Source organism: Dermochelys coriacea, chromosome 20 (assembly GCF_009764565.3).
Source record: "Dermochelys coriacea isolate rDerCor1 chromosome 20, rDerCor1.pri.v4, whole genome shotgun sequence".
Lineage (NCBI taxonomy): Eukaryota > Metazoa > Chordata > Testudines > Dermochelyidae > Dermochelys > Dermochelys coriacea.
In genome coordinates this window covers 9,477,686-9,495,623 of record NC_050087.2, presented here as the reverse complement: position 1 = coordinate 9,495,623, position 17,938 = coordinate 9,477,686, and the positions used below count along the sequence as shown (strand labels likewise).

The window sequence follows — 17,938 nt, the reverse complement described above, 5'->3', positions numbered from 1 at the left end:
CAGGAGTTCTGGTTCAGTCTCTTTTGTTGAATTTGTTCTTACCACAAGTCAATTCTCCCTTTATAAATTTGCTTCCACAATTGCTGGTGTATCCAAGTGCTGCAATACTGGAATAGATAACTGCCCAGGCCAGGACTTAAAACTGCTCTGCTCCCACGTAAAGAGATCCAATTCCTCCTGGATTTTTTAAGATTACTCAAGGCTCACTTTGAAAGGTCCCACCTGACTAAAAATATGGGGCCAAACCCTCCAGCAGTGTAAATCAGAGTAGTGCTATTGACATTAGTAAAGCCATGCTGGTTTACACTGGCTGAGGACTCTGCCCACTAGTTTTTAATGATAAACTAAGTTGACATGTTCCCTCTGGCTTTAACTGCTGCTTGTCAAGATGTGTGAAATTCTCTCCCCCTCCATGCACACAACCCCCTCCCCTGCCTGATTCGCTCCGTCATGTCATGATCCAAAGTGTACCACATCCCAAGGACTTCAACAGCATCCGATTCCAAGCCCAATTAAATTAAATTAAATTGACTTGAGTGGACTTTGGCTCAACAGTGTGGTGCAGTAGCTAGGGCAGCTGGAGATCTGAGTTCTGTTCCTGGCTCTGCCACTGATTTACTGCTGGGTCCTAGACAAGTCACTTCCCCCTATCTGTGCTTCTGTTTTCCCTCCCATCCTTAGCCTGTCTTGTCTGATTAAACCCTAAGAGCTCTGTGGCATAGACCGTCTGTCTATGCTTGCTGTGCCCAGTGTATGAGGGTCCTGATCTCAGCTGAAGCCTCTTGGCACTGATTGTAATATAAATATTTATAATTAATACTGAGCTCCACAAAAAATGCCCCTAATTCCAAGCAGCTCACACTTAGCTCTTCCATTGCACTTTCCACCAGTAGATCACAAAGTGCTTTACAAGAAAGGGCAGTATTATGCCCATTTTACATATGGGGAAACCGAGAGGGGATACAACATGCCCAAGGTCCCAAAGCTGATCACAGATGGGACTAGAACCTATACCCCTTCTATCCCAGCCCAGGATGTGCTGCAGTCAGCCACACTTCCTCTCTAACTCAATAGGAGCGCTAGGTACTCCAAAAATCTGGCCCAAACTGAGCCTGGAAGGGACCTGGTTCCCAAATGCTGGGCTGTGAAACCACAGTGCAGCTGGCAAAGGGAGCGCGAGTGCTTAGCACCGAAAACGGACAGCCAGGACTCCTACCTGCTCCGCCACTCACCTACTGGGCAACAGGTGGCAACTTATAACGGCTCACTGCCAGCGTTAAACACTTCACTTCAACTGACGCAGGGAACGCCCTGGCTCACAAAATGCCACTGTCTGTTCTTTCTCATTTATTTGCTTTGTGCATCTGACATCACTTTCTACCTGCTTGGTTTCAGAGGAGTCAGTTTCCACCTTTGTTTGCCTGGGTTCTTCCAACACACAGCAGGGGAAGAGCCCATGCTGAGTGCTGCACAGACCCCAGTGAGATCAGGGTCCCATTGTGCCAGGTGCACCTGTAGATCCCCCTTGTCCCCTGATCAGGCCTGGGACCCCCATCATAATGGGTGCTACAGACACCTAATGAGACACCTGCCCCCAAAAGCGCAGTCTAAATAGACAGAGGGGAAACTGAGGCACAGAGCAGGGAAGTGATTCCCAGGAGGTCACACAGCAGTTCAGTGGCGGAGTCGGGAACAAAACCCACGTGTCCTGATTCCCAGGGCAGTGGTTGATCTGCTGAACTGCATGCTGCAAAACCACAAAACTTGGCAGGAGGCCTTGGGGACAAGTGGAATCTGCCAAAGCCCTGTCTGCACAGTGGGTTTGCCCCAATTACTGCACTACTACGTTGACAGCCCAGGTCCAGTTCACACCAGGTCAACCTGGCCTGGCATTGAGGAAGTGGGGGCTGCATCAGTGGTTTGCTGTGCTGCTGCCCCACCAATGGCTGAAATCCCCACTCGTGGAAAAGGCCTGAAAAACACTGCTTTTTAAACCCAGACCAGGTCTGGAACTGTGTCCCTTTAATCTCGTCTCACCCAGCTGTCCAAAGGGAAGAAGATACATACCTCACAGGGGCGCTGGCTAGGAGATCTAATGTCTGAGGGGTGACATGGGGTACCAGGCTAGGCCTGCTCTGAGCCCCACAGATGGTTGGAATCTCCATTTATCTAAATTTCCTCTGGAAGCTGGTACCACAGTACTCTGGGTTCTATGTCCTGGCTCTGGGACTGGCCAAGAGACCTAGGAGGTTAGAGGTGGGGAGTTGGGAGTCAGGACTCCTAGGTTCTGTTCCTGGATCTGGGAGGGGAATGGTGTCTACTGGTTGGAGCAGGGAATGATACTGGGATTAAGGATTCTCATCCCACCTTCTTGCTGTGTGACCATGGAACAAGTCCCCTTCGCCACTGGCTGAATGAGAATGACCCTCACCTACCTCAGTCTAAGTCATCTCAAAGTTGGCACTCAAAACCACCAGCCAGTTTTGGAAGAGATGGCCTGACTGCATGGCCATGGGTAGATCGCAGTGTCGGTGGCTTGGTTACCCACCAGCAAAACAAAGATAACGCTGCCCTATAACCCAGCCTCCGAAGGAGGCAGTCTGAATATTTGCCAAGTGGCATTAGTGCAAAAAACTTTTGAGCCCCTTGGGTATAAAGCAAAAAGAAAAGGAGTACTTGTGGCACCTTAGAGACTAACAAATTTATTAGAGCATAAGCTTTCGTGAGCTACAGCTCACTTCATCGGATGCATCCGATGAAGTGAGCTGTAGCTCACGAAAGCTTATGCTCTAATAAATTTGTTAGTCTCTAAGGTGCCACAAGTACTCCTTTTCTTTTTGCGAATACAGACTAACACGGCTGCTACTCTGAAACTTGGGTATAAAGGAAACACAAGAGGAAGCTGCTGGGCAAATCCCTCGAGAATCAGGCCATGATGGAAACCGAGACATCCTACTACTTATACTATTTTAACGGGGCTTTAGCAAACAGGATTTGATGCACTCCCTGGGTAATCTGGCTTCATAGCCTCCCCTGAACCTTTCGATATGCTCAAGGAATAGCTGCGCTATAGTGCAACTCCAGGACAGCGTCGGTTTCAATGGGATGCTTTCCACGGCTGGGTTTGTAAAGGAAACAGAAGCGGTATTCATTAACACAGAGGCAGGCTCTTTCTCCTGACACGCAACCTGACTGTATTGAACCCTGCAGGATTAGCATCCCTGAAAAAAGGCACCCATTTTTCTAAGCAAGGCAGTATTAGGAGTTCAAGGCTTGCCCCTTTAGCAGGTTCTCTCTCTCCAGGGTAAACTGTATTTCTTCGTCTTTAATAATCTGTCTCCTTTTTTCGGGGAGAGGGGAAATGTGCTCCATTAATACACGCCACATTCTAATCAAGGCACAAGGTACCATTGTAGTGAATACGGTTACAAAACAGGATAGACCCACTGGGCCCAATCCTGCCTCCAAGGAGCTTGTTGAGAATTTTCTGACAAAACATTTTCTTGGAAAAACTGAAAGTGTGCATGGGAAAGGTCTGGTGTCACCGAATCTCTTGATTCAAAACATCTTTGGAAAAAATATCAAAATTGTTGAAAGGTCCCTTTTTACAGTTCAAAATGACTTTCTGGTTCAAAATTTTAGTTAATTTATACTACAAACAAAGATTTAAAAGGCTAAAATCAAAATCAAGCATTTTGAACGGGTCGAAACAAAACACTACGATCGACACAAACCAAATTGTTTCCCCTGGATTACTGAACATTTGTGAAAATTTTTCCTAATTTTGACTTTTCATCCTGTTTTGGAACATGGAAAAATGCCAAAATCTTGAAAACTCTCACAGGACAAGAAAATCACTTCCCGCCCAGCTCTAGGGCTGAGCACATTGGATCTGATCCAGCAAAGCCGATGGAGGACCTCACACCTTGTAGGACTGAACAGCTGGACAACACAACAAATTGTCTTAAAAGTACAGATTTTATGGTCACAAGGGACAAATGTGATTATCTAGTCTTGTTTCCTACATGACACAGGTCTCTTACATGTGTTTACTGTCACAAGATGATTGGTCTCTTTAAGAGGGGGTGAGGTCCAGTGCATCTGGACTGATACTTGCTGCCCAAGTGGGCATAAGGGAAGGCCCAGGGCCTTATAACAGAGCTGTGCAGGAGCCTTTATTCCCCGCAGTGTCTGTAAACATCTGTCAACACCCACCTGCATTTATAATGCCCAGGTGCCTACCTTATGCCCAACTGGGAAGCAGGTATCAGTGCAGGTGCCTTGGAACCGGCCCCCTCTTAAAGGGGCCAGTAGCCCTATGACAGTTGCTAACAAAACACTGATTAGAACAAAGAATGTTTCAGTCTCATTTTGCTTTTCACCATTTAATCCATGTTCCTTTTGGTGTCTCACAGACAGTGAAACTCGGCCAGTCAGTTTCACGTCGCATTTTTATTTTAAGTCAGTTTCACTTTCTGATTGTGAGCTAGGATCACAAGGCTGCTGTATTTCAGTCAGACATAGGGGAAGGTTTTAGAAGGTTTTCTAGTCCAACCTGCTAATAAAACAGGCTAGCAAATTTCACCCAGTACAACTGGGTATCAAATTTAAACTTATGTAACACTTTAAGGAAAAAAACTCAGGTGAAAGCAGCTGTTCGACCTCGGCTGGTAGAGCCAGTTTTTCCCACAAAACACAAATTTAAGGCCTAAATTCCCTGAGAGATTTTCTAGGGCCCAAGACTCACACAATCACATAATGTAGCTAAAAGCTTGGTCCTGCCCCCTTGGAATCATTCTGCCAGGGACTTCAAACGGAGACAGGTCTGGGGTCACAATGCAGGCAGGCATATTTGTTTGAGAGGGGTCTCCACTACCAAATTGTAGGCAAGTATCCAGATCCTAAACTGGTTTAAACTAGCATCTTTCCACTAGAGTTCATGTGGCCAGATCCCCAGTGGACATAAATTGTTATCTTTCCACTGATGTCAGTGGGTCCAGGTCCCCAGATGGTATAAACTGAAATCTTTCCACTGGAATCAATAAGGCTAGATTCCCACCTGGTGTAAAGCAGTCTCAACCAATTGGAGTTAACGGGGCCAAATCCCCAGCTGGTGTAAATCAGTGTCACTCCACTGAAATCAATGGGACCAGATCCCCAGCTGGTGTAAACTGGTGTTGCTCTACTGAAAGGAGTGGGCCAGCTGGTGTATCCTGGCCCAGCTAAACTGGGTACCTCCACTGGAATCAACAGAGCTTTATACAATTTATACAAGTCAAGAATCTGGACCAAAGACTCTTCAGCACTCGAGTCTGATATATGCTCCCCTTCCATGCGCAGCAGTGGGAACTCCAAGGACTCAAGTTCTGCTGTGCAGAGAGGAGAGGCAAATTCTGCCCCAGGGGCTCAATCCTGTCAGCCGCTGAGCCCCTCCTGTGCACTACTGAGTGCCCTCTGCTTCCAATGGCCTCAGCAGGGTCGCAGTCACTCTGCACAACGCAGGATCTGGCCCTAAGAAGGCAAGTTCCATATAAAACATAGCAAAGGCCTCTAGCCACACAAAGGGGGTTTCCAATCCAAGGCTGCGAGGACGCACCTGTGCAATGGTTATTAGGGATTCTGGGAGAGACTTTCTGAACGGCCCAAGGAATTCAGGAGCACAGCTCCCACTTACTTTTCAGGGGGTTCATGCTCCTAAATCCCTTTGGCACTTTAGTCCAGGAAGCAAAGGGGGGGAGGGGAGATTTGCTATAGTCCCCCAGGACTGTGTGAATGGAGCATGGGAGTCCATGCTGTATTATCCGAGGTGATTCCTGCACATACACTCGGGATTAAAATGATCACCAAGGGAGGGCTGGATGGAGCTGCCCTCCATGCCAAGGACCATAGGCTGGGATGTGTCATATAGGGAGCACAAAGTGGGGATCATTCTGGATCAGAGAGTCACACCCCTAGTGACATATTCCCTGCAACAGCAGAGGCAAGCAGGGCCAGGTGATGGGGGCTGGGAAGGAGGAGCGGAAGTCCACACTCCTGCCCATTTAACGAACTCCAGAGTAACTGATGGAGAGAAGAGCCACCAGGACGCTCCGATTTAAGAGCAGTTGGACATTTTCCTGATTAAGTCACCTGTGTTAAAACAGAGCATGGGCTGGATACAGGATCTCTGACATTTAGGGACCGTACTGCCAGAAGGGGCCACTGTAATCCTCAGGCTGACCACCTGCATGACACAGGCCAGACAATTTCACCCAGCCACCCCTGCACCCAGCCCGTATCTGGTGGTTGAGCTAGAGTCTATAATTCTGATCTCTGTGACCACAAGTTTTATTACCATCTGTATCTCTTAACGATGTAGTTCAGCATGCAAGATCCCAACCCCAGTCCCACCCCCACCCCCCGCTTGCTTCAGCCTCCCCACTCCCCAAGATTCGATATCACACTCCTCCCACCTGCCCTTCCCCCATTCCATTTCTACAGCACACGCCTTGCTCATGCTCTCCATTCCAGAAGCCTGCATGCTACTCTACTGGTGGGGCATGCAATCTAACAGCTCCCCGGTTTGTCGGATGGAGAACCAACATGGCACGGAGGGGAAAACATGCTGCAGGCAGAGGTCAGCCACTCCAGTGTATGCTCGGAGGGGTTGAGGTGGAAGAGAAAGAAGGCAGAGGGGGAGCAGAGAGGCTGCCAGTGAACATAAAACCAAAGGGGTGTGAGTAGGACAGTATGGCAGAGAGAAAACCACCATTTAGGTCTGGTCTACACTTAAAACTTATACTGGAATAGTGGTCTTAGCCAAGGGTATGAACCCCCCCACACCCCGCAGCAACAGAGGTAGGCTGACAAAGCCTCCAGTATGCACGCAGCCATGTTGAGGGAAGGGAGCTTCTGGCGGCAGAACTAACGTCAGTGGTCCTACAAGAGCAGACAGATTCCTTCTATCCATGTGCACTGCATCCACACTAGGGGGCTACACCAGCACAGGCTCTGTAGTGTAGACACAGCCTGTGAATGATTGCATGGGTGTGTGCAGCTGCAGGCAACTTGTCCTGTTGGTGACTCCCAGACCTGCAGGAATTGCCCGTGGGCTGGGCTAAGTGCCCGAAGCAGAGGATGGGTGCTGCATACTGCTCCAACCAGACTTGGTCTCTGGGTGAGGACAGCTGTTAGAGAGGCAGCCATGGGAGAAGCCACCTTCCCACAGGTCACTTGGGCATTACGATGATGGCCAAGGTCTTATCTATTTGTCCCAATCCCACCACTGGCACATGCTGGCAAAGCCGTGGTTTGCACCAGTGCAGTATGAACACAGGTCAAACTATGTCAAAGCCAACCAAGGCTTGCAGCAAGGGGCTTCCACCAGTGGCTGGCATCAGAGCAAATCCCCACCACTGGCAAAGCAGCACAGGGCATGGCCAGGGAGAATAACAGGATGAAATGTATTAAGGAGGGGTTTAGGCTGCTGATGAGAAAAATGGTTGCTGACAATCTGACCTATTCAGTGTGGAATGGTACCTCCCGTTTTCCTTCCCCCCTCCCCCCCCCCCACAAATCTTTGTTTGGGATATTTGAAACCAGACCGCCCAAAGGGCCCTGTAGGGAATGATCCTGCACTAGGCAAGTAGGAATTAACACTAGGGATTTTGAGGCAGTTCCTCAAAGTAATCATGTCCTAACGTCCAGTGATGGGGCCTGTTCCTTTCCTAGCAGGCAGAGAAGACAATTCTTTGTAGGAGGGCACTGGGTGGAAATCCCATGTTTATGGCCCAATTATCAGTGAATGTGGGGCATATTTTATCACGTCTATTGCAGTATCATCTAGAAGCCCCAGGCATAGGCCAGGACCCCACTGTGCCAGGGGCTGTACCCATGCTCTGGCAGGGTTTAGACTAGGATTTCCAAAGGAGCAAAGTGGCCAAATGCCACTGAATTCAATGAAAGTTGGGTACCTATTTCCTTTAGGAACTTTCAAAACCCCAGCCTTCACCACTGCCTGCTCTGCAGGTACAACCAGACAGATGGACAGCTGAGTGCTGGGAGACTCCCCCATTGCTCTCAGGGGAACAAAAATCAGAGGCTGCTTTTGAAACAAAAACATCAGGGGCTAAGGGTTTTTCAAAGGTGATTTTAGTGCACAACTTCTGAGTTCCTTAAAGGGGTCTGATTTTCATAAGGGTGGTGGGTGCTCAGCTTTTTGTGAAAAAAGCTCAGGCCCTTTTAAGGTGACGCAGGTTGCTTTCCCCTCTCCCCCAAATGAAATCATGCAAAATCAACAGCCACTTTTGGAAGAATCTTGGCTAGGATCCCTCACTACTGGATTGGAACTGAGAGGGAGATGATAATCTATTCGCAAACCACCTGCACTGCTAGTATTCTAGAGTCAGATGCTCTCCTGGTCCACTTCATCAGTGATCTGGTTCCAGTCCTGGATGATCTGCCATGAGTTTCCTTAGAAATTGGGCAGTTTCTGAACCCATCACCAAATATCAGAGTTTAAGCATCAGGGAGATATGCTCCATGTGTTGTCTATTTGCTAGCTAGTTTTTAATTAGCTAAAAGATGGATTCTAATTAAAGAAGATGGTTGGTACTTCAGACATTCAATGTCAGGGCCCCCATCTAAGGGCTGCTAGGCCTTGAGATCAACATGAAAAGGAAGGAACTGGCAAAAGGAATGAAAGAGAAATACACAGAGGAAAAAAAATTGAGGTCAAACAAGGAGTAAAAGGGGACATTAAAATAAATATACCAGGATGGGGGCACCTCTCTCTGATGGAGTGAAGCTACAGAGAGTGGGGATCAGAGTCCTTGTGGGCTGCATGGGCCCAGTAATCCCATAAGGACTACAACTGCACCTCGAGAGGCATCTCCTAGAAGCAACTGGCACCCTCCAAGCAGGCAGCAGAGGTCTCTGCAGCTACAGAGGTGTCATGAAAGTGACCAGAAGTTCCTACCTGCTTCAAGCAGAGGGAAAAGTGGGGTGTGACTGTGTATTGTGCCCATTGACTTTAGCAATTTCGGAAATGTGGCAACAGGCAGATCTACCTCCCCTGCAGGACTAGCACAGTCTGGGCACAAATAAAGCCATGCCAGCTGACATGGCTTAACTCTCATGGCAGCTCCTCCCAGGACTGGGTCTCTGGAAAGTCTGATCTGACCTTACATTGCAGATCTGCTCTAGCTGAAGGCATCCAATCATATGTGAGTCAGTAGGGAGCAGAAAAAATAAACTAACTCTTCTCTCCACTCCTCACCCCACCACTTCTACACTAAGCCCAAATTTATGGCAACTGAAAAAGTGTGCACAGAAGAGCTGGTCTACACGGGGAACTTACATCAGCATAGCTCTGTCTCAGGAGTGTGAAAAATCCACACCTCTGAGGTATGTAGCTATGCCGACTTTACCCTGGGTGTAGACACCACTAGGTCAATGGAAGAATTTTTCATAAATCTAGCTACCACCTCTTGGGGAGGTGGATTACCTAAGCCTATGGGAGAACCTCTCCTGTCAGCGTAGGTAGCGTGTACACTGAAGCACTACAGTGATTTAAGTGTAGACATCCCCTAGGTCAGTGGAAAGTGTTAAGCTGCCTTTAGTTATGGGTGCATTATCAATTTAATCTGGAATTCCCAATTCAGTTGCGAAAATCCTCACCTCACGCCCAGATAGTGTGTAAGATATTTGGGCACAGGGACATTTACAAATGCATTAAAAAGCCCATTATGAAGTTGCACAAGAGTCAACTGTATCTTTTTAGGGCTTTTAAACAATTGGGCCTAGTATCCAAGGATCACAAAGTGCTTTTCAACAGTTACCCTGGTGAGCTAAGGAAATAGCTACAATTTTCCAGGAGGGGAAACTGAGGCACAGGAAAGTGACGTGTCTAAGTCAGTGGCAGGGCTCGGAATAGAATCCAGGAGCAGAGACATCAGGCCAAATACAGAAATCAGTGGCACAGCTGGACATAGAACCCAGGAGTCCTGACTACATATCCCAGCCTGGTCAGATCATACCACCCCAGTCAGCAAGGGTCAGTACTGAGATCCCAGCTGATTGGGGTGGTCTAGGCTGACCAACCTGGGATATGTAGTGTGTGTATTATAAACATTTCTGCAGGACTCTGATAGTCTCTTAGACAAACTGGGCAATGACAAGAGTCACTGTGGGTCTAAACAGGACATATCTTGGCAGCCCTGATGTTACCTTCTCTCTCACCATTTTGGAAGCTCTTATTTGACGAATCAGAATTTCAGTACCCAATTACGTTCCCCCTCCTGCCAGTCAATCATCTTGCATGAATGACTTCCTGATTAAAGCTTTATGGGAAGTAACTGAGCTGCTCTGAAACAAGCCTGCAGCCAGCAAACAAACTTAGCTCAGGTCAGAATTTGGATGGGAGACCTTCAACAGAAGATCCAGGGTTCGACAGGTGTTCAGTACCAATCCCAAAGCCACAGTGTGGGAGTGCTGTGCTGCAGAAGTCGCTGTCATTTGAAAACATCCTGACCATTTGTACTCCTTAAAAATCCCATGGCACTTCCCCTAGGAGGGAGGTTTCGTTTGAACTCTAGTGTCCTAGCAAAATTTCAATCTGAGTACTTGCAGATGGCCTACTTAAAAATCCTCCTCTTGAATTTTCAGCTGGATACAGTAATGTAATTTCTGCCTGCAAACAATTATGCTGTTTAAGTGCTGCAGTGTTCCAACCCAGAAGTGGCAGCATTTCAATGCTGAGTAAAGCCATCCAAACACATCCATCACCTGCTTCCCAGAGGGGGCCTGGGAGGGTTAAATGGAGGAATGTTTATGAACTATGTTGAGATCCTTGGATGGAGAGCGCTAGAGGAGGGCCAAAGCCCCTCTATCTCTGTTTTCCCTCTTTGTCTATTTCAATTGTAAGCTCTTAGGGGAAAGCACTTTCTCTTCCTCTGTGTTTCTACAGCACACATTGGGCCTTTGGTCTCTGCTGGGGGCCTGCAGGTGCTAGTATAATAAAAATAGGTCAGAATTTCCAAGAAGCCCAAGGTAAATGGGACCCATAGTCCACTGAATTTCAACAGCTGCCTAATTTCCAGCTAAAATAAATAACACTAAAACATTTTGGATTTAAAAGTGAACAGTAAAGCTTTCTAAAGATAGATTCCCCCCCCCAAACCAGTGACACAACATAAGGCGCAGACATGCTGTCTAAAAATCTACCCAAGTGTCTGACTCTGCTGCCCATCCCCCTAGTATCTGGGTGCCCTCCATAGCTCAATAGCAATAGCAATGGGGAGTCTCTGGAACTTGTTTGCAGAGTCAAAACTGCTCATGTTTCTGATCTGTTTATTTTTAAACATTATTAATTTCTTCTTTTTCTTGGTGGGAGGGTTATGCATGTCATTTTTAATTCATCACCATACAGCTGTTGTTAAAAGTTTAGGTTCTTACAGACCTGCCAAGACCCAAGTCTGGCATTTCCCGTGACCACAGTTAACCCTCCAGCAATACCAGGAATTAAACTGTTTCCCCGTCTTAAGGGCACATGATGGCTTTATGCTTTTCCACAATGGACGTTATTAACTCTGCCCCTGGCAGACTGAAAAGCTTTTCAGTTCCCCCTTTAACTGTGAACATGGTGGGTTTGAGTGTGACCCTCACAGGCACAAAGCACGTCATGCAGCTTTTTGCCATGGGAAGCAATGCCAAGTGCATAGAGGCTTGGGTTTTAAAGGATCATTTTTGAGGCTCTGGGCACGCTCTTGGAGAGAGGAAGTTTCTGATCCCCAGCTCTGGGAGGAGATCGTGGCCTAATGCTTAGGGCAGGCCACAGGGAGTCAGGATTCTTGAGTTCTATTTCCATTACTAAGGTTTTAATAAAGGCTCATCTACTGGTGCACCCTGGTGGCAGGGGAGCGTTCTAAAAGAAAAAAATAAGAGATAGCTGTATAAATAATACAATCAATAGCCACTGGAGAATCTCAAAGCGCTTCACAGTGAATACTTATCTACCTAACAAAAGAGGGTAGCCCCACCTCCATTTGAGAGCTGGGAAAAGAAAGGCACAGGGAGGTGAGGGACTTGGCCAATGTCACCCCAGAGGCCAGGAGTGGAGCCAGGAACAGAACCTCGGTGTCTGGATTCCCAGTCTGCCGTCGTAATGGGGGCAAATGGAAACCTTCAATACAGATGCTTTGAAAAGACTGTGTCAAAGGTAGGGTGGTCACCAACAGGAGGCTCAGAAATGCTGGCGGGAATCACCATGGCATCTGAATTTCTGAATGCAGCAATGAAACCGTGTGTTCATTGCACTGTTTCAGGAGAGGGCAGTTCAATGCAATACCTTCAAGGATGGGAATCAACGAATACTGTATTCTTTTTCTGGCCTAGAAAAGAGACAATTCAAGTTTTTAAATAAAAAGAAATACTATTTCATAGTTCACTGTCTGGGAAATTCTGCAGGGCATATCTGCAAAGTCTATCAGCACAGTGTTACAATTTGACATCGATGTGTGGGAGAGAAAAAGCACAGGAGAAAAAACTGTCAGATCATTGTACATTTAAACTAAACCTTTTATCCTGAAGGATCCCAGAACACTAGACTAACTAGCTACAAAACAAACCCAACATTGGGATTGCTTCACCTGCCACTCTCAGATGCAGCTGACTCTGGGATCAGCAAAACAGCTGCTTAACAGTGCACAGCAATGCAAAATCACTGCAAAACAATCCAATGTTGGGATTGCTTCACTGATGACAGTCAAATGCAGCTGAAACTGGGGTGGAATGCAAGAGCTGCTTAACCGTGTACAGAATCTCTAAACAACAGGCTAGTGCAGGAAGTGAAGAAACCTGTTCCCAAATGCAGCTGCAGGGGGAATTTAGGCAGACTGGAAGTAAAACAAAATTGGAGTCTGGAAACCAGGACTACGCCACAAATCTCAAAGAGCACAGCGAGATCTTTAATGACCATAAGAAGTCAAACTCCTTTCTGTGTGGTCAAGCTCCAGTGTTCAAATATCATGAGTCTGGTCCCAAAAATCATGAGACTGGCTTTAAAAAAAAAAAATCATTTTTTTTAAAACAAAAATTATTTTATTCAAAATTTTATTTGCTTTCTGATTTATGAGCCTTTAGGATTCATGTTTTTCAACTTCTCTCTGCAGCCATGAAGGCTGAAAAATTATTTAAAAAAAAGAAAGCTGAGATCCTCATGGAATCACACGACTCCAAGAGCTGAGACTTTAAGAAACAGACCCAATATTGTGAGACTCGGGATAAGAGCGTAAGAGCTGGGGACACGGCCAGATAGGAATTCATCCAGAAGATGGCCCCTCTAGCAGCACATCACATGCAGAGAGCACCCAGTCTTCAGAACTGACTCAATGAGAAGAGTACCCCCTAATAAGTCACTAACACCACTTCTTGGGTTGCCCATCCAAGTACTGACCTGGTTTGGCTCAGTTTACCTTAGGAGATACAAAAGACTCTCAGCCTAGGATGGTAAAAATTGAGAAGAGCTACTTCACTCCTCTGAGAGTTGGACTCTCGGGGAAGCTCTCTGCTCCAGCCAAGGTGATATAGCTGCCCATACAGCTGAAGAGTCATCTTGTGGTTAAGGCATTAGACTGGGACTCCCTGTATGATCTGTGAAATGGAGAGAATAATTCTTCCTTTCACACACACTCAGCTATTTAGACTAAATTCTTCAGGGAAGGGACTCTCGCACCTGTGTGTATGTAGCTCCTGACACAGTGGGACCTGGATCTCAGTTGGAAGTCTCTAATACAAACAATAATCACACTAAGATTCCTCCAGAGGTCCCAGGTGGTTCTTCAAATGGGAATGTAGATGTTTTGGGTTTTTTATGTCAAAGACAGATAAAAATACCTCCCACTATTGTGCTAAGCCACGTGGTGGCCATCCACCATATTTAATTCACAGCTGTGCCATCGACACAGTATCTAAGCCTTCCCCAGAAATCCAGCCCCTCGTGGCTATCAAGGAGTGCACAGGACTCGGAGAACAGGGATGTCAGCCCAAATGTCCTGACAAAATTCTAACATGAAAAAATTACATTTTGCCTTCCTAAAATTGCTGCCGTGGTTTCAACTGGACATGGGATTCTTCTTCACTTGCTAACTTACAATGCTGAGAGCACACTGCTGGTGTGTGCTGGTCAATGGCTGCTGCGTTCCAGCCCAGAAGTGGTTGTGTATCAGTGGTGGAGGTGAGGATTGCCTCCCTATAGTCTGGGGTTGCTTAATACTTACCTGCTTCTGGAATGTGCTTTGAGAGTCTCAGATGGCAGGTGCGGTGGTCAAAGCTATTCCAGTGGTGGAGGGACAGGAAAGCATGTGGGAAGCAGAGCCATGACCCTACGGGAGGCCTTACCTAATGCTGTTCCTAGCTGTAAATGGTCATGTATGCTCGATCAATGGTGGTGGTAACAGGTGGATATGGGAAAGATGGGGGACAGGAGGAGGAGACAGACAGGAGGGAAGTCAGACTGGTGGCATTTCTATGCAGTTGAAGGAAGCGTTAAGTAAATGATGCAGGAAATCCAAGCTGCAATGATAAAAAGTTTGGTACCTGCTCGTTGGGACGGAGCGGGAGCAGGGCTTAGAGTGATCACAATAACTGGATTGGGAAAAGGAAGAAAAAAACAACACAATAAATCACAACAGAAACAATTGAGTCATCAAAAGAAATCAAATCATATTCCGGGCGGGGGGCGAACTGATTCCAGGGTGAGGGATGGAGAATGGTGAGAAACCAACAGAGGGCGACAGACAAGGTGAAAAATGGGATGCACCATACAGTGAAGTACCTGGGAACCCTGGGCAGCCATTCCCCAAGTGTCTCAAATGTGCAGGCAGCAGCTGTTCCCTTCCCATCTCCTTCCACTACAGCAAATTCTCTGTAGGCCATTCATCCATGCTGGTACCCTAGCCGCCCTGCTAACCTACCTGGGCCATGTCCCTGTTACCTCCCTCCCATTAAGTCAGGCATGTTCTGCCCCATCACAGTGCTTGGGCTGCTTACAATTTGGAGAGGCTCACGATTCTACCTCCTTCCCAACATAGTCTGCTGGATTAATCTAAGTCCAAATGTCTGACCCCCTGAACAACAGAGGCCACATTTCACCCACTCAACCCCCATGAAGTCCAATAACTTCTGGTTAAGCCAGGGCAGGATCTTTTAGAAAGATGTCAAATCTTGGAACTATAGACTTCAAGTGACAGAGAACCCACAACAGCCTTTGGTAAATTGTTCCAATGGTTAATTCCTCTGCACCTTATTCCTAGTCTGAATTTATCTTTCAGCCACTGGATCAAGCGATGCTTTTGTGTGATAGATTAAAGAGCCCTCTACTACCAGAGCTCATCTCCCCACATACAGACAATGATAAAGCCAACTCCTAACTTTTCTGACGATCTCGGAGAGATTACACTCCTTATGTCTCTTCTAGACCCTCTTCCCTATTCTGAATCTTTTCCAATTTTCAACATTATTTTTGAAGTGTGGACATCAGAACTGGATGCAGTATCTGGTGATGCTCTCACTAATACTGTATACCGAGGTTACACCATCTCCCTACTCCTACTTGATATTCTCCCATTTACAAAGCTAAGGAGCGCAATAGCCTTCAGCCACAGCCCCGCACTGAGAGCTCACGTTCAACTGATCATCTCTCATGACCCAGAGTCCTTTTCAGAGACACTGCTTTCCTGGGTACAGTCCCCCATACCATTACGATGACCTACATTCTTTGTTCCTAGGTGTATGATCTTCCACTGGGCTGTACTAAAAACACATGTTGCTCAAATGAGTCCAGCTCACCAAGCAATCCTGAGCACTCGGTACACTCGGTCCTTATCACTACTTACCATTAAACCAACCCTTGTGTCAGCTGCAAATTTTACCACCACATTTTATCTTCTAGATCACTGACAAATATATTGAATAGCATTGGGCCAGGAACAATTGGGACCAATAGCACTGGGCCAGGAACATTGGGACAATTACTTTTGGAGATCTAGCAATTAGACAGTTTCCAATCCATTTAATGGCTGCACTGATTTCATGCAGTACCAACATTTTACTTACACAAAGCACAGCAGGGATCTCACAGATTCCAAGGCCAGACAGGACGGTTGTGATCATCCAGTCTGGCCTCCTGTGTAACACAGGCCAGAGACCTGCCCCAAAATAATTCTTAGAGCAGATCTTATAGAAAACCATCCAATCTTGATTTAAAAATCATCAGTGATGAAGAATCCACCACCACACTTGGTAAATTGTTCCAATGGTTAGCTACTCTCATTGTGTAAAAATATACACCTTACTTCCAATCTGAATTTGTCTAGCTTCAACTTTGTTCCTGGCTGCTTAAAGTGGTACAGTTGCCTGACAGGATTAAGAGACAGTAGCTCATCACTGAGTTCACCAGGTCTGGAAATTTTGCTTGAGACTCTCTCCAACGGATGTAGGCAGGCATCTGTCAAATCATTCACTATAATTACAACCCCAGAAGGCATACAACACCTGATTTTTCCACCCCTCCCCCAACCTGAACAGAAGTGGCCACCCCCACCTCACATCACCTTTCACTTCCCAGCTCAGTGAGCGTCTTGTAAAAGTACAGATAACTGTACAGAATCCAAAACTGGTAGCAGATGCACACATAGGCACAAAGCACAGCTCTGCTCTGAAGAGCAACTTCACTTACTCCTCAGGCCTGCCTCTTCTTATGTGCTGGAGGTCGATCTTCTGACTGAAATAACTAAAAGACTATTTCCCTGCTTTTTACTCCTCCTAGACCATAGGGAGAGCTGGATTCGCTTTCTTCTTGTCCATCACCAGGATTGTTTAAGTTCCAATCAGTTATGCCTCGACAAATGCACTAAGGGGACAGGAATCACCAAGGGTCACCTGTCTTGTGTATCTGCAGATGAGGCCCAAGAACGAATAGAGCCAGCTTGACTCTCAGAACCCAGGTTTAGTTTGCAGAACTGGAAATTAAGGGAAGGGCATGCCCATCTGATTGGGGACCACTGAGACATAATGAACATATAGCCCCTTCCCCCAGGGCCGTTTGGACAGCCACTTCTCAGTTGTACTCCAAATGGTTGTGAATATATTTTCAAATAAGAAATGAACGTCAGCAGCTCTTTCATGTCTCTGCCAAAATCATAGTTCATGGACAGCAGAAACCTATGAGTTAGTGGAAACACCCCACCTTAGCCTCTGATGCTCCCACACAGTGAAACTGACACGCTCATCAGAGTTGCAGCAGAGTAATTATTGCTACTGCTAAATTCCAGCAGCAGCTAGAGCTCTCAGTCAGGTTTAAAGCCCCATTCTGCTGGGTGCTGTACTAAGAAAGTAAAAAGCATCCCTGCGTCAAGGGGCTTACAGTCCAAGATGCAACAAATGCAGCCTTGCCAACCCATTTAACTGCTTTGTAATGTTCCTTCAGGCCCCACTCCTGGAGTCATGTAGTCTCCTCTTTCATTTTTAGAGAAGAAAATAAGTTCGGGGGCAGGGGGCTGAAAAAAATGATCCCCAACAGCTCAAAAAACAGAAGGCAAATAAGAAACATCAAATTCATATTTTTTTCCAAATCTTATGTTTTTTATGCCAGTCTCATGATTGGGGGTGGGGCTGGCCTATGATTTTTATGGTAGGTGGTACCATAAACCACAAGCTCAAAAAATGGGAATAAGAACAAAAGGTTAACATAGGCCAGATGTGGACACAGCTGGAAGGCTCTGTCAGTTTGATTTCTTTTATATGTAAATAAGAAATATACAAGATCAGGAGCAAAAATCTCTGCTGGCTTTCTATCTACTGGTTCCAAGGCCGGAAAGCACCACTACGATCATGTAGTCTCACCTCCTATATAACACAGGCCACAGAACTTCCACAAAATAACTCCTTTTGAAGTAGAACT

General features: G+C 46.6%; 1 protein-coding gene across 5 annotated transcripts in view; it reads right to left on the bottom strand.

The window, feature by feature from the left end:
* MAP2K7 (mitogen-activated protein kinase kinase 7) overlaps positions 1-17,938 on the bottom strand; it is a 68,323-nt gene that overhangs the window by 36,307 nt on the left and 14,078 nt on the right. For 3 of the 5 annotated variants that reach the window (XM_043506776.1, XM_038378534.2, XM_038378525.2), the window contains exon 2: positions 14,575-14,622. The exons of the other annotated variants lie outside the window; for them this stretch is intronic. In XM_043506776.1, coding sequence (XP_043362711.1) covers positions 14,575-14,622 — 48 coding nt within the window. The remainder of the gene's footprint in view (positions 1-14,574; positions 14,623-17,938) is intronic. 5 annotated transcript variants of the gene reach the window in all.